This window comes from Sapajus apella, unplaced genomic scaffold (genome assembly GCF_009761245.1).
Source record: "Sapajus apella isolate SASKATOON/1434 unplaced genomic scaffold, GSC_monkey_1.0 scaffold160, whole genome shotgun sequence".
NCBI classification, from domain to species: domain Eukaryota; kingdom Metazoa; phylum Chordata; class Mammalia; order Primates; family Cebidae; genus Sapajus; species Sapajus apella.
Window position 1 is genome coordinate 1,495,189 of NW_022437100.1, and position 21,113 is coordinate 1,516,301.

The following is a 21,113-nucleotide window of genomic DNA, read 5'->3' on the forward strand; positions in this document are numbered from 1 at the left end:
CGGAGGGAGGGACGGAGGGAGGGACGGAGGGAGGGACGGAGGGAGGGGAAAGCAGCAATGTTAGCTAAGCTGCAGACCCGAGGAGTGGAGAAGGGAGGCTCAGAGGTGCCTCTAGAGAAGACATCCGTGCATAGGAAAGCAGCCCTTCCTGGATGCTGGTCCCATGGGACTGCCCTGATAAGGGACTTATTCTTCTGAGGGCACAACTGAGGGCCATGGATTCTGGGTGCTCAAACTACACACCTAGTGATAGAACACTGTAGGAGGCTCTTGGCCCTCAGGGTAAGAAATCCTAGGGTTACAGGAATCCCTAGCATAGACTGTGGCCCCCTCCCTTGACCTCAGCTTGGATACACATTCATTCTGGCTGGTAACAGCTGCCCAAGCTATTGGCCTATGCTTTGCTCTTGGCAGGCTGCCCTTTAGGGCAGACAGAGCACAGGTTCTGGAGCCACAGCGACTAAGTCCCAAGCTAAGCTAAGTAAAAAAGAAAGGAGGCTGGTGCTGTGCCCTGCCCACCCCCTCCAGGTCCAAGCTGCTTGAGTGCCTCATAGTCACAGATCCGGGCTGAGGGCAACCTACATCCAACCCTACCGCAGAGCACACGTGTACCCCAAGGCCCAGGTGCCAGAGTAGGTTCACAAGACCCTGAAACCTGGGCTCTGGCCCCATAGCAGCTTTGAGCACCTATACGTGGAACCCAGCATGGCTGCAGCTGCTTATAGACTGTCAGCCCTGATACCAAGAGGGATTCCCCTTGGCTAAGTCTCCCCATTGTGGGGAAACAAGAATAGAAGACACCAAGGATGTTAACGAACACTTTCACTGCCACAAACTTCTATAGCCTAGACTACTGAGGAGCCCACAGTTATTGCTGAGGTTGAACACAGCTGAGAAGTTACATGGATTCTATAACACTACACCTACCTGGAACAGAGTCACTATGTTCTTCCTAACCATCACACTAAAAACCAACTGCAGATGAAAGTCATTCTCCATGAAAGACATCCTAGAAAGTTCGGAAGAAGGTATCATCCCACCAGATGCATAGGCATCAACACAGGGATCCAAGAAACATGAAAAAGGAAGCCAGGCATGGGGGCTAACACCTGGTAATCACAGAGCTTTGGGTGGCTGAGGTGGGCAGATCACCTGAGGTCGGGAGTTCGAGACCAGCTTGGGCAACATGGTGAAACCCTACCTCTACCAAAAATACAAAAATTTGGTGGGCGTAGGGTCACGTGCCTGTAATCTCAGCTACTCAGGAAGCTAAGGCAGAAGAATCACCTGAACCAGGAGGCGAAGGTTGCAGTGAGCCGAGATTGTATCATTGCACTCCAGCCAGGGCGACAGAGGGAGACTCTGTCTCAAAAAAAACCAAATAAAAAGTAAAAGGACACCTCCAACTCTCACCTCAAAATAACTCTCTAGTAACAGACCTCATTAAAAAGGAAATGAACAAATTGCTAGAAAAGGAATTCAAAATAATAATCCTAAGGAAACCCAGTAAGATATAAGAAAATACAAACACATGACAAAATCAGGAAAACAATTCAAGATAAGAAATTCCGGCCAGGTGTGGTGGCTCACACACGCAATCCCAGTACTTTGGGAGGCCAAGGTGGGTGGATCACCTGAGGTCAGGAGTTTTAGACCAGCCTGGCCAATATGGTGAAACACTGTCTCTACTAAAAGTACAAAAAATTAGCCAAGCGTGGTGGCAGGCACCTGTAATCCCAGCTGCTCAGGAGGCTGAGGCAGGAAAATCACTTGAATCCAGGAGGTGGAGGTTGGCTGGGCCCGGTGGCTCATGCCTGTAATCCCAGTACTTTGGGAGGCTGAGGCGGGTGGATCACTTGAGGCCAGGAGTTTGAGACCAGGCTGGCCAACATGGTAAAACCCCATCCCTATCAAAAAAATACAAAAAATTAGCCAGACATGGTGGTGAGCGCCTGTAATCCCACCTACTTGGGTAGCTGAGGCAAAAGAATTGCTTGAACCTAGGAGGCAGAGGCTGCAGTGAGCCAAGATTGCGCCACTGCGCTAGCCTAGGCAACAAAGTAAGACTGTGTCTCAGGCCGGGCGCGGTGGCTCAAGCCTGTAATCCCAGCACTTTGGGAGGCCGAGGCGGGTGGATCACGAGGTCAAGAGATCGAGACCATCCTGGTCAACATGGTGAAACCCCGTCTCTACTAAAAATACAAAAAATCAGCTGGGCATGGTGGCGTGTGCCTGTAATCCCAGCTACTCAGGAGGCTGAGGCAGGAGAATTGCCTGAACCCAGGAGGCGGAGGTTGCGGTGAGCCAAGATCGTGCCATTGCACTCCAGCCTGGGTAACAAGAGCGAAACTCCGTCTAAAAAAAAAAAAAAAAAAAAGACTGTGTCTCAAAAACAAACAAGCAAAAACCAGAAATCCTATAGCTGAAGAAGTCAATGAATGAAATAAAACATATAATAGCTTCAACAGCAGACTTGATCAAGCAGAAAAATGAAGCTCTGAACTTAAAGGTCATTTGAAATTATATAGAGGAAAAAAATAAGAATGAGAAAGGAGTATATTGCCAACACCATAGGACAGTGGAAAGACTGACTTAGGAGTATAAAGGCCTAGATTTGGGTCCCAGTTCACTAGCAAATGGGAATATCTGCCCTGCTAATTTCCAGAGCTCCTGTGATGAAAATAATGGGTATGAAATTTCTTCTTTGAAAAGTAGGGATGCCCAATAAATGTGAGGCATTATGTACTAATGTACATGTCCAGCTAAAATGGAGAAAATTGCTGCCAAATGCCATTTTAGAGCAGACATTTTAGTCTCTCTCCCCCAGCAAGCCTCTGAAGGACTTGAGTCCTTCCAGTGAAGTCCAGATAGCTTCCTCTCCGGGAATCCAGCTGTCTCCTCAAGCTAAGTGAGCCCCTCCCTCTTCCATACCACTCAGTGCCCTGTTCATCCTGTTCCTCTAGTATTAACATCTTGTGCTATTTTCCAGTATTTGTTACCATATGTTGAGCACCAGCCACACATTAGGTACCTGACTGCTAAGCCCCTCAATGACCCAGCAATGTGTCAAATCCATTTTATAGACCAGGAGAATCAGGGCCAAAGAAATTAAAAAGGACCTAAGCTACATTTGCCCAGATAACAGGAGGCAAAGCTGGAATATAAACCCATGTTTTTCTGGCTCCAAAATTTACATCTCTCCAACTCAACATATAACTTTACATTTTTGTGTTTTTGCTTTATATTTTGGAAACAGTATCATATTACGTCCTTCCTCTCCAACTATACTGTACTTTTTTGTTTTGAGATGGAGTCTCACTTTGTTGCCCAGGCTGGAGTGCAGTGGCACGATTTCAGCTCAGTGCAGCATCTACCTCCCAGGTTCAAGTGATTCTTCTGCCTCAGCCTCCTGAGTAGCTGTGAATACAGGCACATGCCACCATGCCCGACTGATTTTTGTATTTTTAGTAGAGACAGGGTTTCACCATGTTGGCCACGCTGGTCTGGACCTCCTGACCTCAAGTGATCCTCCTGCCTCACTTAGCCTCCAAAATGCTGGGATTACAGGTGTCAGCCACTGCGTGTGGCCTATACTATACATTTCTTGTTTATCTTTATAACCTTGGTATCAAACATAGTGTCACGCAAGTAATATCTGTTTCACTAATGATGCAGACTGGCTGAATAAATGAAAAAAAATGGCAAGAAAAAGTTGATGAGAGTCTGGGCATGGTGGCTCACACCCGTAACCCCAGCTCTTTGGGAGGCCAAGGCAGGTGGATCACCTGAGGTCAGGAATTCAAGACCAGCCTGAGCAACATGGTAAAACCCTATCTCTAATAAAAATACAACATTAGCTGGGTGTAGTGGTGTGTGCCTGTAATCCCAGCAACTGGGGGGGGGCTGAGGTAGAATAATCACTTGAACCAGGGAGGCAGAGGTTGCAGTGAGCCAAGATCACAACACTGCACTCCAGCCTGGGTGACAGAGCCAGACCCTGTCTCAAAACAAAACAAAACAACTGTGGTTATTACCAGGTGCAGTGGTTAACACCTGTAATCCCAGTACTTTGGAAGGCTGAGGTGGGAAGACTGCTTGAGCTCAAGAATTTGAGACCAGCCTGGGCAACATGGTGAGACCCATATAACAAATTTAAAAATTATAAACGAAGCCGGGCATGGTGGCTTACACCTGTAATCCCAGAACTTTGGGAGGCTGAGGTAGGTGGATCACCTGAGGTCAGGAGATCGAGATCATCCTGAACAACATGGTGAAACCCCGTCTCTCCTAAAAATACAAAAATTAGCTGGGTGTGGTGGCGCATGCCTGTAATCCCAGCTACTTGGGAGGCTGAGACAGTAGAATTGCCTGAACCTGGGAGGCAGAGGTTGCAGTGAGCCAAGATGGCGCCACTGCCCTCTAGCTTGGGCAATAAGAGCAAAACTCTGTCTCAAAAAAAAAAAAAAAAAAAAAAGTAAAATAAAATAAACTTTCTTGTAGTATAAATTGTCCTTGTACCTTTGATACTAATATTGCCCTGTTGACTAGTGAACACTGGAGAAGAACAAAAACCAGAGTGATGTCCTTCTAGGAGCGCCGCCCATGCCTTTCAGATGCTCATGTAACTAAACAAACTGAGAACCACCTGACCTGTAACTATCACAGTCTTGCTGAGCAGCTGAAAGTGGTGGCTCCGTGAAGATGATCACCTGGCAGCTAAAGGAGGTGAGCTGGCAGACTGCCTTCCCATGTATCGATTATCTGGCCTTTTCCTTCCCCAACCAGCCCATGGGTCTCTGTAGCTGGACCCACTGAGCACACTCACCTGTTTCCACATCGTTGGCATTGGCCGAGTCCCTCAGTCTCTTCAGAGCTGTGAAGAGAGTAACAGATGTCAGTTTAAAAAAATAGCCATAGTCCAGGCATAGTGGCTTACGCCTGTAATCCCTGCACTTTAGGAGGCCAAGGCAGGTGGATCACCTGAGGACAGGAGTTCGAGACCAGCCTGGCCAACATGATGAAATCCCATCTCTACTAAAAATACAACAATTAGCCAGGCATGGTGGCGCATGTCTATAATCCCAGCTACTCAGGAGGCGGAGGCAGGAGAATTGCTTGAGCAAGAGAATCACTTGAACCCGAGAGGTGGAGGTTGCAGTGAGCTGAGACTGCACCACGGCACTCCAGCCTGGGCAATGAGCAAAACTCGGTCTCAAATAAATAAGCAAGCCATCTAGCCGGGTGTGGTGGCATGCATCTATAATCCCGGCCACTTGGGAGACCGAGGTAGGAGAATGGCTTCAACCTGGGAAGGGGAGGCTGCAGTGAGCTTAGATCACGCCACTGCACTCCAGCCTGGGTGACGGAGCAAGACTCTGTCTAGGGGGGAAAAAAAAGCCACGATGGCCAGGCATGGTGGCTCACACCTGTAATCCCAGCACTTTGGGATCCTAAGGCAGGTGGATCACTTGAGGCCAGGAGTTTGAGACCAACCCAGCTAACATGGTTAAACTCCAGCTCTACTAAAAATACAAAAATGGCTGGTGTGGTGACTCAGGCCTGTAATCCAAGAACTTTGGGAAGCCGAGGTGGGTGAACTGCCTGTGCTCTGGAGTTTGAAACCACCCTGGGCAACATGGTGACACCCCATCTATACTAAAAAAATTAGTTGGACATGGTGGTGCATGCCTATAGTCCCAGCTACTCGGGAGGCTCAGGTGGGAGAATAACTTAAGCCCAGGAGGCGGAGGCTGCAGTGAGCCAACACTGTGTCACTGCATTCCAGCCTGAGTGAAACTTTCTCTCAAAAAATTAAAAAAAAAAAAAAAAAATAGGCCAGTTGTGGTGGCTTACACCTGTAATCCCAACACTTTGGGAGGCCAAGGCAGGCAGATCATGAGGTCAGGAGTTTCAGCCTAGCCTGGCTAATATACTGAAACCTCATCTTTACTAAAAATATAAAAAGTAGCCAGGCATGATGGCACATGCCCATTATCCCAGCTACTCAGGAGGCATGGCAGGAGAATCACTTGAACCTGGGAGGCAGAGGTTGCAATGAGCCAAGATTGTGCCACTGTATCTAGCCTGGGCAACAGAGTGAGACTGTCTCAAAAAATAATAATAATAAATAAAGATAAATAAATAAAATAAAAATACAAAAATTAGCCAGGTGTGGTGGTGCATGGCTATAATCCCAGCTACTTGGGAGGCTGAGACACAAGAATCACTTGAGCCCAGGAGCTGAAATCACACCATGGCACTCCACCCCGGGCAACAGGGCAACACTCCATCGAAAGAAAAAAACGAAAGAAAAGAAAAAAAGAAAAGACAGAAAGAAAGAGGAGGAAGGAGGGAGGGAGGGAGGGAGGGAGGGAAGGAAAGAATGGACATTTCTCAATTTGAGGTTAAGTTCTAATCTAAATCAATCTAACATGGTGAAACCCCATCTCTACTAAAAAAACAAAAACTAGCCAGATATAGTGGTGCACACCTGTAATCCCAGCTACTTGGGAGGCTGAGGCAATGAATGGCTTGAACCCAGGTTGCAGTGAGTCGAGATGGCACCACCTGCACTGCAGCCTGGGTGGTAGAGCAAGACCAAAGAAAAAAAAAAAAAAGGCCGGTACACTGGCTCATGCCTGTAATCCCAACCAACACTTTGGGAGGCCAAGGCAGGCAGATTACAAGGTCATGAGTTCAAGACCAGCCTGGCCAACATGGTGAAACCCCTGTCTCTACTAAAAATACAAAAATTAGCTGGGCATGGTGGTGCCTGTCCGTAATCCCTGCTACTCAGGAGGCTGAGGCAGGAGAATCACTTGAACCTGGGAGGTGGAAGTTGCAGTAAGTCAAGATCAGGCCACTGCACTCTAGTCTGGTTGTCAGAGCAAGACTCCGTCTTAAAAAAAAAAAAAAAAAAAAAAAAAAAGACAGTGCCCTGGGAACAAGGACAAACTTGAAATGAGGCACAGCTAGAAACAATCCAGAGATCCAAGATGGCCAACTAGCAGCAGCTCAGGACTGCAGCTCCCAGTGAAGGTGCAGGGAGTGACTGGATGCCAGACTTCCACATGAATTTTTGTTGCCTACGGACCAGGAGATTCCCAGTGGAGGAGCCCCACGGGTCACCAGCGCGACTTTTTTGGCCAGCGCAGCTGTTTTGCCGGCGTCCCAGTGCGGTGGTTCTCAGTGCAGAGTATGCGGGACAGGGTGCCCTTTTAGTTGGCGTTTGGAGCTCCAGGAAGGCAGAGTGCCCATTCAGCTGATTGAAAGGGGGACTGAAGCCAGGAGCCAGACCATGAGATTCCCGGGCAGAAAAGCGCCATGAATCTCAGTGCCATGCTGGCGCGGTCACCGCACAGAAAATTGCATAGATCCCAGCACCTTTTTGGAGGGCAACTGGGGCACCTGGGAGAGAATCGACCGTTCAATTAGGAAAAGAAAAAACGGGGGCTCCGAGGCGGGGAGCCAGGTGATTGGACTCAGCTGGTCCCACCCCCACAAAAAAACAGCAATTGGAAACGCTGATGGTTGAGAGTTTCACAGCAAACACAGCTGAACCCAGGAAGGTCCAGCTCTGTGGGGGAGGGGCGTCCGCCGAAGGAAAACAAAAAAACAGAAATAACATCATCACCAACAAGCTGGACGTCCACTCAGAGACCCAATCTGAAAGTCAGCAATTACAAAGACGACAGGTGGATAAATCCACAAAGATGGGAAGAAACCAGCACAAAAAGGCTGAAAACATCCGAAGTCAGAATGCCTCTCCTTCAGGGGATCACAGCTCCGCATCAGCAAGGGAACAAGGCCTGATGGAGAATGAGTGTGATGGACTGTCATAATCAGGCTTCAGAAGGTGGCTAATAAGAAACTTCTGTGAGCTAAAACAACATGTTCTAACCCAATGCAAAGAAACTAAGAACCTTGAAAAAAGGTTTGACGAAATGCTAACAAGAATAGACAATTCAGAGAGGAATATAAGTGAATTAATGGAGCTGAAAAACACAGTATGAGAACTTTGCAAAGTATGCACATGTTTTAACAGTTGAATTGATCAAGCAGAAGAAAGGATATCAGAGGTCGAAAACCAACTCAATGAAATAAAACGAGAAGACAAGATTAGAGAAAAAAGGGTGAAAAGGAATTAGCAAAGTCTCCAAAAATATGGGACTATGTGAAAAGACCTAATCTACGTTTGACAGGTGTACCTGAATGTGACGAAGAGAATGAATCCAAGTTGGAAAATATTTTTCAGGATATTATTCAGGAAAACCTTCCCAACCTAACAAGGCAGGACAATATTCAACTCCAGGTAATACAGAGAACACCACAAAGATATTCCTCAAGAAGAGCAACCCCAAGGCACATAATCGTCAGATTCACCAGGGTTGAAATGAAGGAGAAAATGCTAAGGGCAGCCAGAGAGAAAGGTCAGGTTACCCACAAAGGGAAGCCTATCAGACTCGCAACAGATCTCTCAGCAGAAACCCTACAAGCCAGGAGAGTGGGGGCCAATATTCAACATCCTTAAAGAAAAGAACTTTCAACCCAGAATTTCATATCCAGCCAAACTAAGCTTCATAAGTGAAGGAAAAATAAAATCTTTCGTGCACAAGCGAGTACTCAGAGACTTCATCACCACCAGGCCTGCTTTACAAGAGCTTCCGAAAGAAGAACTACACATAGAAAAGAACAACCAGTATCAGCCATTCCAAAAATACACCAAAAGGTAAAGAGCATCAACATAATGAACAATCTACATCAACTAATGGGCAAAACAGGCAGCTAGCATCAAATGGCAGTATTAAACTCACATATATTACTATTAATCCTAAATTTAAATCGACTAAAAGCCTCAATCAAAAGACACAGACAGGCAAATTGGACAAAAAGCCAAAACCCATCGGTATGCTGCATCCAGACCCATCTCATATGCAAGGATACACAAAGACTCAAAACAAAGGGATGGAGGAAGATTTACCAACCAAATGGAGAGTAAAAAAAAAAGCAGTAGTTGCAATCCTAGCATCTGATAAAATAGACTTTAAAGCAACAAAGATCAAAAGAGACAAAGAAGATCATTACATAAAGGTAAAAGGATCAATGCAACAAGAAGAGCTAACGATCCTAAATATATACGCACCCAGTACAGGAGCACCCAGATACATAAGGCAAGTTTTTAATGACTTATAAAGAGACTTAGACTCCCACACAACAATAGTGGGAGACTTTAACATCACATTGTCAATATTAGACAGATCAACGAGACAGAAAATTAACAAGGATATTCAGGACTTGAACTCAGAACCGGAACAAGTAAACTAAACATTTATAGAACTCTCCACCCCAAATCCACAAAACATAAATTCTTATCAGTACCACATCACACCTACTCTAAAAGTGACTACATAACTGGAAGTAAATCACTCTTCAGTAATTGCATAGCATTTCACAGGTTTAAATGAAATATTGGTTGGCTGCTTGTTATTTTCCTCCCTTATTCCTTCCTGTCTCCATTGTTAAGCACAATTATTGGCATAAAAGAGGTTTTCAATACCCATTTCTAGACTGCATTCTAGCCTGGGCAATAAAGCAAGATTCCTCTTCTCTCTCCCTCTTTCTCTTTCTCTTCCTTTCTCTCTTTCATTCATTCTTTCTCTTTTTCCCCCACCAAAAAAAAAAAAAGAAAAAGAAAAAATGAGGCACAGCTAGTACGAAGGCCACATGCTTCTGCAAATCCTCCAAGACTTTTGGAGCCAGATTTCCTCTCTGTCACTGGTAGTCACAGAGTGACCTTGAGCAAGCTAGTTAACCCCATGGGCCTCAGGTCTATCATCTGCAAAGCAAGACTGACTTGTTCTGCCAGCCCCAAGTTATTGCAAATGATTTACAAGGAAGCTCTTTCTCAGCTGGTTACACACATAACCTTATATTTTCCTTCAAAGCAAGTCATTCTCTAATGACTTGCCTAACCGAATTTGGTATTTCCTAAGCAGAAAGCTTTCCCCCCTCTAATGGCTAATGGAAAGCTATGCCGTTGTCATTGGAGATATGGTCAAAAATTGGGAGGGATCCAAGATGGCCAATTAGGAGCAGCTCAGGATTACAGCTCCCAGTGAAAGCGCAGAGGGTGAGTGGACACTGCATTTCCAGACGGATTTTTATTGCCCACAGACCAGGAGATTCCCAGGTGGAGGAGTTCCATGGGTCACCAGCGCAGCTGTTTTGCTGGCGCCCTGGCACGGCGGTTCTCCGCACAAAATACATGGGTCCAGGTGCCGTTTTAGCTGGCGATTGGAGCTCTGGGAAGGCAGAGTTGCCCATTCATCTGATTAAAAAGGGGACTGAAACAGGGAGCCAGGCCAGGAGATTCCCGGGCAAAAAAGTGCCACGAATCTCAGCGCCGTTTCAGCTGGTGCAGTGGGTTGCCACACGGGAAATCATACAGATCCCGGCGCCTTTTCAAGAGGTGACTGGAATACCTGGGAGACAATCGACCATTCAACTAAAAAAAAAAAAAAAAAAAAAAAGGCTCTGAGGCAGGAAGCCAGGTGATCAGGCTCAGCTGGTCCCATCCCCACAAAAAAACAACAATCGGAAACGCTCTAGATTGAGAGTTTCACAGCAAGCACAGCTGAACCCGGGACAGTCCAGCTCTGTGGGGGAAGGGCATCCGCCATTACCAAGGCAGTCCACAACTACGGAGGTAGTTTGCCATTGCTGAGGCAGCCCACCATTGCAGAGAGTCCACCATTATACAGGTGGGCCACCATTGCTGAGGGAATTCTAACTACACCCGTATAAACAGGACTGCAGGGAAGTTCACACGGCAGCTGGGCAGAGCCCATGGCAGCTCAGCAAAGCCTCTGCAGGCAGACAGTGACTAGGCTGCCTCCTCGCTGGGCAGGGCAGCCCTGAAAAAAGGCAGCAGCACAACAGAAACTCATAAATAAAGCCCTAACTCCCCAGGACAGAGCACCTGGGGAAAAAAAAAAAAAAAAAAGAGGGGGAGGTTTATGAGTTCTGCTGCAGCAGACTTAAAACGTACCTGCCCAGCAGCTCTGAATGCAATGGAGCTCACAGCTCAGCACTTGAGCTCCTATAAAGGACAGACTGTCTCCTCAAGCAGCTCCCTGAACCCCGTATATCCAAAGAGTCACCTCATAAAGGAGAGCTCTGGCTGACATCTGGCAGGTATCCTTCTGGGACAAAGAGAGCAGAAGAAAAAACTGGCAGCAACCCTTACTGTTCTGCAGCCGCTGCAGGTGAGCCCCAGGCAAGCAGGGCCTGGAGTGGAACTCAGCAGTCCTACAGCACAGGGGCCAGACTGTTAGAAGGAAAACTAAGAAACAGAAAGAAATAACTTCATCATCATTGTAAGGCCGGTTGCCTCGCCGGGAGCTCAGACACACCCATTTCTGCACTTGGCACCTAGCCCGCCTTGGAAAACCCCTCTGCACTCAGCACTAAGCTCTGCACTCGGCACCTAGCCCGCCTTGGAAAGCCCCTCTACACTCAACACTGAGCTCTGCACTCGGCACCTAGCCCGCCGTTGGAAAATCCCGCCTACCTACCAACAGCAGCCTGCCCCGACCATGCCCTGTTTCCCCGCAACCAATCAAACACCTTCACTCCCTATAAAACCCCACACCCACAAGAGTCAGGTTTGACTTCCCTGGCCTCTTTTCCCGGGACCACGGAACCTCACCTGGGAGCTGAATAAATTGGCATTTAATCTTTTTGTGCTGGCCTCAGTTTCCTCATTTTAAACTTGGTGATAACCCTTACAAGTGGTGCCAAAACCCAGAAGGAGTTCTAAGACCCCCTCCTGAGGGAAACTGACTCCTCCACCCGAAGCTGGACCAGGGAGCCACTCCGCTGCAAGGTAAGACTTCTATTGCCCACAACCTTTCCTGCTGCTTGCCCCGTGGACTCCCTGCTCGTAATCGCAGCCGCATCAGGAACTCCTTCCCATCTCGCTGTGGGCCCGGGGCCCTGGCCTCGTCTCGAGGACCTGAGCATAGAGATGTCCCTACACTCTTGTCTTCTCCCTGTGAGGGGTTTCCCAGGGTCAGGATTCTGAGGGAGACATCCCCACCTTCTTGAACCCTCTCGTATCCTCTGGTGTTCAGTGGCGCGGCCCAGGACACTGAGCCACTCTTCCGACCATGCCCACAGCAGCGGCCAAGGTTTGGGAAATCAGAAGTCCCTGTTTGCAAACCCGGGCCCTGCCCCACAGCAGGACCAAACCCCCAGCTTTCGCCACTAAAATGTTTATCTCAAACTAGCCCTTTGGCATACAAGCTCCTGTCTAGGAAGTAACTGTACTTTCGGTTTCTCTTCCTAATCCCAAGCGAGTGAGTGAGTGAGTGAGTTTATGTGTAGTCCCATGGCCTGACAGCTACGGAGCTTGTGTGGGCCTCAACCCACGGTTCCACGGGGACGTCATAAGGCATAACGGTGATTCACCTCAGGAAACTGAAGGTGACCAGGCCCGGGGGTTATACAGGTACACCTTAGCCAAGACGCCCTGAAACATCCCTTTGGGGACGTGGCCGGGAAGGCATTAGACTGGTCTCCCTCTCGGGGGGCACCCACCCTTTGTCCTTTAATCCTATATGTGGTTCTGTCTTTACTGTAAATTTGCTAGCTTCGTTAGCTCCTACTAGATGATATACAGTGGTCCAGGCCTGCCTCCCTCGAAATAGCAGATATTCTGCAGTGGGTATAACACCTCCCAGTGTCCCCACCTCGCCCTTAGTTAACTACAGAAATATGGGTAATCAGAAATCTCACCCAGACCCCAAGTCGCCACTGGGATGCCTAGCCAAAAATCTACCCAAACTGGGTCTTTCTATAAAAAAGAAAAGGCTACTCTTCCTCTCCACCGTAGCCTGACCACAGTACCCTCTGGGCAACCAGTCTAAATGGCCTCCAGAGGGCACACTCGACTTTAATGTCCTGACAGACCTAGATAACTTTTGCCAAAGGAACAGCAAGTGGGCGGACGTTCCCTACATTCAGGCTTTCTGGCATCTCTGCTCCCACCCCGATCTCTGCTCCTCTTCTAATACTGCCCAGGTACTCCTAGCAAAGAACTCCCCCACACTCCCTCCGGCCCCTTCACCAACCCCCTCCTCCTCCTTCTCTGACCCCAATCTAACTGAAGAGCTCTCCCTACCCTCTGCCTGACCCACTAATCCCCTGCCTTATGCGGGCCCCCAAACCTCTCCTGCTCCTCCTCTTCCAAGTTCCAACCTGACCTCTCCTGTCAGTGCCCACACTCACTCGCACTGCACTTCCAAAGACAAAACCTCTTTCCTTTGTCCTCTCCGCGAGGTGGGTGGAGTGGAGGGCGTTGTCCGAGTGCAAGTTCCCTTCTCCCTCTCCAATCTGTTGGCCATTGAAAAGCACCTAGGGACATTCTCCACCAATCCTACTACTTACACCAAAGAATTTTGTTACCTCACCCAGGTGTACGACCTTACTGGCACGACACCTACATAATCCTGTCCTCCACCCTTACACCAGATAAGCGTGACTGCATTCTTACAGCGGCCCGAACACACGCTGATCAGGTACATCTCACAAACAAATGCCGGTAGGCGCGGCGGCGGTACCTGAGGCTGACTCTAATTGGGACTATCAAACTGGTCAAGATGGCCACCGCCACTGAGACCAAATGCTACAGTGCCTCCTAGCAGGCATGCAAAGCACAGCTCAGAAGGTAATTAATTATGACAACTTAAGGGAAATAACTCAGGGTCCTGATGAAAACCCAGCCACCTTCCTTAACTGATTAACTAACGTTATGATCCTCCATACCCGGCTGGATCTGGCCTCCCTAGCAGGGGCTACAGTCCTAGCCACCCACTTCATCTCCTAGTCAGCAGCTGATATAAGGAGGAAACTTAAAAAGCCTGAAGAGGGCCCTCAAGCTCCCATACGGGACCTGGTAAACCTGGCATTTAAAGTATTTAATGGCCGAGAGGAAAAAGCTGAGGCCACCCGTCAGGCCCAGCTGCAGCAGAAAGTAAGCCTTCAAACCCAGGCTCTTGTAGCAGCCCTGAGGCCAGCAGTCCACTGAGCACCCAGTGGAGGGGGTCCATCGAAACCCTTCCAAAATTCTTTTAGGGCCCCACCCGGGTCCTGCTTTAAATGTGGCCAGGAGGGACACTGGGCATGGCAGTGCCCCTCGTCCTCCTCCCGGACCTTGCTCAAGATGCAAACAAGCTGGACATTGGCAGGTCGACTGCCCATCCCGGACTACAGGCTCAACCCCCGCACCTCTATGTGAGGGGCAAGCCAGTCTGCAGGAAGCAGTCCCTTCGCTTGAACTTCTCGGCCTTGTGAACGACTGACAGAGCCCGGACTAGAGGGCCCCCATCACCCTCGCTGAGCCCAGGATAACGCTGCAGGTAGCAGGTAAGTCCATTTCCATCTTAGTGGATACAGGGGCTACTTATTCTGTATTGCCTTCCTACTTAGGACCTAGCATACCTTCCCAGGTTTCAGTCATGGGAATTAATGGAAAGCCTTCCTGTCCTAACCAAACTCATCCCTTAGCCTATGTCCTTGAGGGACATCCCTTCTCCCACTCCTTTCTAATCATACCCTCATGCCCAGTCCCCCTTTTAGGACGAGATATTCTCCAAACCATGGGGGCCACTCTCCAACTCACAGGCCTCCCACACTCAAGCCCATCACCAGCCCACCTCCTCTTGCCACTCTTAACCGACACCACACCCTATCTTAACCCTTCACCTGAACCCCCTATTCCTCCTGAGGCAGTCAATCCCTTGGTATAGGAAACCTCCAAGCCCGTAGTGGCCAGACATCACACTCCGGTTAAGATACTTCTAAAAAAATCCTGCCCACTTTCCCTCATGTCCTCAGTTTCCCATCTCAAAAACCCACCGTCAGGGCCTAAAGCCTATCATTACCCGACTCCTAGCCCAAGGACTCCTTATCCCCACCAGTTCCCCCTGTAATACTCCTATCTTGCTGGTCCAGAAGCCGCCCAGTGACTACCGCCTAGTTCAGGACCTACACCTTATCAACGAGGCAGTGGTACTCCTCCACCCTGCGGTCCCCAACCCATACACCCTATTATCCAGCATTCCCTCTACTACCTCCCATTTTACAGTTCTTGACCTCAAGGATGCCTTTTTACCATTCCCCTACACCCTGAGTCTTACATTCTCTTTGCCTTCACCTGGACTGATCTAGACACCAACCTGTTGCAACAGCTCACCTGGACAGTCCTGCCCCAGGGATTCAGAGACAGCCCCCGTATTTTTGGACAAGACTTAGCAGCTGATCTTAGCTCCTGTCCCCTTCAACCCAGTCACCTTCTTCAGTATGTGGATGACCTGTTACTTTGTAGCCCCTCCCTCTCCCTGTCTCAGAGGCACACCGCACACTCTCCTTAACTTTCTGGGATCTCAAGGGTATCAGGTATCTCCCTCCAAGGCACAGTTATCAGTCACCTCGGTAGTCAACTTAGACATTTGCCTCACCCCTACAACTAAAAGCCTAACAACAAATCGCCAAAAGGCACTCCTTTCGCTACAGCCTCCAGAGACGGCTGACCAAATTCTTTCCTTTTTAGGGTTTATAGGATTCTTCCGCCACTGGATACCTAATTTTGCCTGCCTAGCTAAACCTCTGTATGCAGCTGCTAAAGACACACCCATGGGACCCCCCTCCCATCCTGGGGTAGTAAAGCAGGCTTTTAAAACCCTACAAACAGCCTTATCCACAGCACCCCGGCTCCAACTGCCAGATCTCAGCCACCCCTTCCATTTGTTCACTGATGCAAAACAGGGGATTGTGGTTGGGGTCTTAACCCAACTCCTGGGTCCTGTGCATCGTCCAGTAGCCTACTTATCGAAACAACTCAACTCCACAGTCAGGGGATGGCAGCCTTGCCTGCAAGCCCTGGGGGCAGCAACAGAACTCACCAACGAATCCCTAAAACTTACCTTAGGCCAGCCCATCTCAGTGTTTTCGCCCCATTGGCTAACTGACCTTCTCTCTCACAAATCTCTCGCTCACCTAGGACCCTCTTGCCTACAGGAATTTCATCTACTCTTTATTGAAAATCCTAGAGTCAACCTTCATCCCACTTCTCCACTCAACCTGGCTATCCTGCTTCCCCTTCCATCCCATTCCCCCTCCCCAGCCCATTCCTGTCCTGAACTAATAGAGGCACTTACTAAACTTCGAGAGGGCTTGTCTGACCTCCCCCTACCTAACCCAGACCTTACCTTTTACGTAGATGGGAGTTCAATAGTGAGAGCTGAGGGGCGGCGAAAAGCAGCCTATGCAGTAGTTACAGATTCAGCCACCCTTGAGGCACGCCACCTCCCCGATGGAACCACATCGCAAAAGGCGGAGCTCATTGCCTTAACCGGAGCTCTCACGTTAGCTCAGGGAAAACAAGCAAATATCTACACTGACTCAAAGTATGCTTTTCTTATTACCCACAGCCACTCTGCCCTCTGGAAAGAGCAGGGATTTCTTACTACAAAAGGGTCCCCCATAATTAATGCTGCCCAAATCTCTGTTCTCCTGCAGGCCCTATCACTGCCCAAAGAAGTTGCCGTCATCTACTGCCGAGGGCACCAGGCCCAGCAGGATGCAGTTTCCCGGGGCAATGCAAGGGCAGATGCGGCAGCAAAATCCTTGACCAGTACCAGGCTAGCCACCACTCTGGTCCTGTTCCTCACCACAGCCATGCCACCAGTTTACTCACCATCAGAAAAACAGGCCGTCATATTAAGGGGAGGAACCGAGTCTAATCAGGGCTGGCTTCTTAAACAACAAGATCGCCCTTCCATGGGAACAAGCCCCTAAAATTATTACTGAAATCCACCAGTCCTTACATATAGGGTCTAAGGCGTTACACCGCTTTGTGCAGCCCCTCTTTTTCTCACTAGGTCTACAACAGACTCGAGCAAGTACACAAAGCTTGTGTTACTTGCTGTAAAGTCTCGCCTCAGGGAAGCTTGAAGCCACAGTTTCCTACCCACCAAATGCGTGGCAACCTGCTGGCCCAAGACTGGCAAATTGATTTTACTCATATGCCCACTCACAAAAAACTCCGCTACCTCCTAACCTTTGTAGATACCTTTTCTGGATGGATTGAAGCCTTTCCCACCCCCAGGGAAACCGCAGACACAGTGGCCTCCCTCTTGACTCAGGAAATCATCCCTCGTTTCGGCTTATCTGCAAACATCCAGTCAGACAATGGTCCAGCATTTACAGCTCAGGTGGTCCAGCTGGTCGCCAAGTCTCTCAACATCTCCTGGAAACTACACATCCTCTACCACCCTCAGTCACTGGCTAAAGTGGAACGGGCTCATGGCATCCTCAAAGATCATTTAGCCAAACTCATCATCGAGGTAAAACTCTCTTGGCCCACACTCCTGCCCCTTGCCCTGGCCCGGGTCTGAGCCACCCCATGGGGACCAACGGGCCTCAGCCCCTTTGAACTGCTGTATGGATGACCTTTCCTGGTCTCTCATAATCTCCCAGTACAACCACCTCCTCTAGCCTCCTACCTCCCCTACCTCTCTCTCCTCTGCCACTTACTTAGGGAACACGCGGGTCATACTCTCCCCATTGTCCTGGGACCACAGGACCCCCATCCAGCAGCACTCCTCCAGCCAGGTGACAGTGTTCTCCTCCAGGAGCTCAAACCAGGATCTCTACAGCCTACGTGGTCAGGACCCCACATCGTTATCCTAACCACCCCCTACAGCCACCAAGCTCCTGGGTCATAGCCCGTGGCATCATGTATCCCGCCTCAAACTGGCCCCCAAAATGATCAACTGAGATCCAAGCCCTTGGGCCCCACTCGCCTCCGTCTCACCTGAGGCCTCTACCCATCAACTCCTAACCCTTCAAGTCCTCCTCCTAACAATACTTCTAGTGTCCCCTCTTAAGACTAACCCCTACTATGTTTGGCGGTTCTACCTCCAGGAATCTTGGACGGAAGGCCCCACCACTAGAACCCAATACATTGCTGCTATTACATCAATGAAACGGGTCTAGTAGAAGAGAATGTCAGCACTCTCTATTGCCTCGAAGAAGACTTCCGAAGAAAACAAAATGCACCAGGCTGTTCTCTTACCTGGTGGCATTCCTCCATGCTTACCTGGCTGGCTCCTATTATCATCCCCATTATCATTGTTTGCCTTTTGCTAATGCTAACCCCTTTTGTCCTCAGGTTTCTACAAGCTCGTATAAGGGAAATTTCCAGGGTGGCCGTAAACCAGATGCTGCTTCACCCCATGTCCAAATCCCAACCGAGGCACCAGCCGACTGACCCTTTCCCCTCACTCCACCCCTATTCAGAAGGAAGTAGCCAGAAAGAAGCAGCGTCCTACATCATCAAAAGGGATGGAATGTAAGGCCGGTTGCCTCGCCGGGAGCTCAGACACGCCCACTTCTGCACTTGGCACCTAGCCCGCCTTGGAAAACCCCTCTGCACTCAGCACTAAGCTCTGCACTCGGCACCTAGCCCGCCTTGGAAAACCCCTCTACACTCAACACTGAGCTCTGCACTCGGCACCTAGCCCGCCGTTGGAAAATCCCACCTACCTACCAATAGCAGCCAGCCCCGAGATGCCCTGTTTCCCCGCAACCAATCAAACACTTTCACTCCCTATAAAACCCCACCCACAGAAAAGTCAGGTGTGACTTCCCTGGCCTCTTTCCCCGGGACCACGGAACCTTGCCCGGGAGGTGAATAAATTGGCATTTAATCTTTTTGTGCTGGCCTCAGTTTCCTCATTTTAAACTCGGCAATAACCCTTACAATTATCAAACAGGACGTCCACTCACAGACCCAATCTGAAAGTCAACGACTACAAAGACGACAGGTGGATAAATCCACAAAGATGGGAAGAAACCAGCACAAAAAGGATGAAAACAACCGAAACCAGAACGCCTCTCCTCCTACAAGGGATCACAACTCCTCACCAGCAAGGGAACAAGGCTGGATGGAGAATGAGTGTGATGAATTGACAGAATCAGGCTTCAGAAGGTGGATAATAAGAAAATTCTGTGAGCTGAAAGAACATGTTCTAACCCAATGCAAAGAAACTAAAAACTTTGAAAAAAGATTTGATGAAATGCTAAAGAGAATAGACAACTTAGAGAGGAATATAAGTGAATTGATGGAGCTAAAAAACACAACACAAGAACTTCGCGAAGCATACACAAGTTTCAACAGCCGAATTGACCAAGAAGAAAGGATATCAGAGGTCGAAGATCAACTCAATGAAATAAAACGAGAAGATAAGATTAAAGAAAAAAGGGTAAAAAGGAATGAACAAAGTCTCCAAAAATATGGGACTATGTGAAAAGACCTAATCTATGGTTAATAGGTGTACCTGAATGTGACGGAGAGAATGAATCCAAGCTGGAAAACACTCTTCAGGATATTATTCAGGAAAACTTCCCCAACCTAGCAAGGCAGGCCAATATTCAAGTCCAGGAAATACAGAAAACACCACAAAGATGTTCCTCAAGAAGAGCAACCCCAAGGCACATAATTGTCAGATTCACCAGGGTTGAAATGAAGGAGAAAATGCTAAGGGCAGCCAGAGAGAAAGGTCAGGTTACCCACAAAGGGAAGCCCATCAGACTCACAGCAGATCTCTCAGCAGAAACCCTACAAGCCAGAAGAGAGTGGGGGCCAATATTCAACATCCTTAAAGAAAAGAACTTTCAACCCAAAATTTCATATCCAGCCAAACTAAGCTTCATGAGTGAAGGAAAAATAAAATCCTTTGCAAACAAGCAAGTACTCAGAGATTTCATCACCACCAGGCCTGCTTTACAAGAGCTCCTCAAAGAGGCACTAAACATAGAAAGGAACAACCAGTACCAGCTACTCCAAAAACATACCAAATGGTAAAGAGCATCAACACAATGAAGAAACTGCATCAACTAACAGGCAAAACAGCCAGCTAGCATCAAAATGGCAAGATCAAATTCACACATAACAATATTAACCCTAAATGTAAATGCACTAAATGTCCCAATCAAAAGACACAGACTGGCAAATTGGATAAAAAGCCAAAACCCATCGGTGTGCTGTATCCCAGATACCCATCTCACATTCAAGGATACACAAAGGCTTCAGAAGGTGGGTAATAAGAAACATGCAAGGATACACAAAGGCTCAAAATAAAGGAATGGAGGAAGATTTACCAAGAAAATGGAGAGCGAAAAAGAGCAGGAGTTGCAATTCTCATCTCTAATAAAGTAGACTTTAAACCAACAAAGATCAAAAGAGACAAAGAAGGACATTACATAATGCTAAAAGGATCACTGCAACAAGAAGAGCTAACGATCCTAAATATGTACGCACCCAATACAGGAGCACCCAGATACATAAGGCAAATTCTTAATGACTTACAAAGAGACTTAGACTCCCACACAATAATAGTGGGAGACTTTAACACCCCATTGTTAATATTAGACAGATCAACGAGACAGAAAATTAACAAGGATATCCAGGACTTGAACTCAGACCTGGACCAAGCAAACCTAATAGATATTTACAGAACTCTCTACTCCAAATCCACAGAATATACATTCTTGTCAGTACCACATTGCACCAACTCTAAAATTGACCACATAATTGGAAGTAAATCACTCCTCAGCAAATAAAAAAGAACAGAAATCATAACAAACAGTCTGTCAGACCACAGTGCAATCACGTTAGAACTCAGAATTCAGAAACTGACTCAGAACCACACAGCTTCATGGAAACTGGGCAACTGGCTCTTGAATGTTGACTGGATAAACAATGAAATGGCCGGGCGCGGTGGCTCAAGCCTGTAATCCCAGCACTTTGGGAGGCCGAGGCGGGTGGATCACGAGGTCAAGAGATCGAGACCATCCTGGTCAACATGGTGAAACCCCGTCTCTACTAAAAATACAAAAAATTAGCTGGGCATGGTGGCGTGTGCCTGTAATCCCAGCTACTCAGGAGGCTGAGGCAGGAGAATTGCCTGAACCCAGGAGGCGGAGGTTGCGGTGAGCCGAGATCGCGCCATTGCACTCCAGCCTGGGTAACAAGAGCGAAACTCTGTCTC

The 21,113-nt window shown here is 48.3% G+C and overlaps 1 protein-coding gene across 3 annotated transcripts in view; it reads right to left on the bottom strand.

Annotated features, from left to right (window-relative positions):
* The window catches only part of ANKRD54 (ankyrin repeat domain 54), a 30,557-nt gene that overhangs the window by 4,290 nt on the left and 5,154 nt on the right, over window positions 1–21,113 (bottom strand). For all 3 annotated transcript variants that reach the window (XM_032266760.1, XM_032266759.1, XM_032266761.1), the window contains exon 2: window positions 4,826–4,873. In XM_032266760.1, coding sequence (XP_032122651.1) covers window positions 4,826–4,846 — 21 coding nt within the window. In that variant the 5' untranslated portion in view covers window positions 4,847–4,873. The remainder of the gene's footprint in view (window positions 1–4,825; window positions 4,874–21,113) is intronic.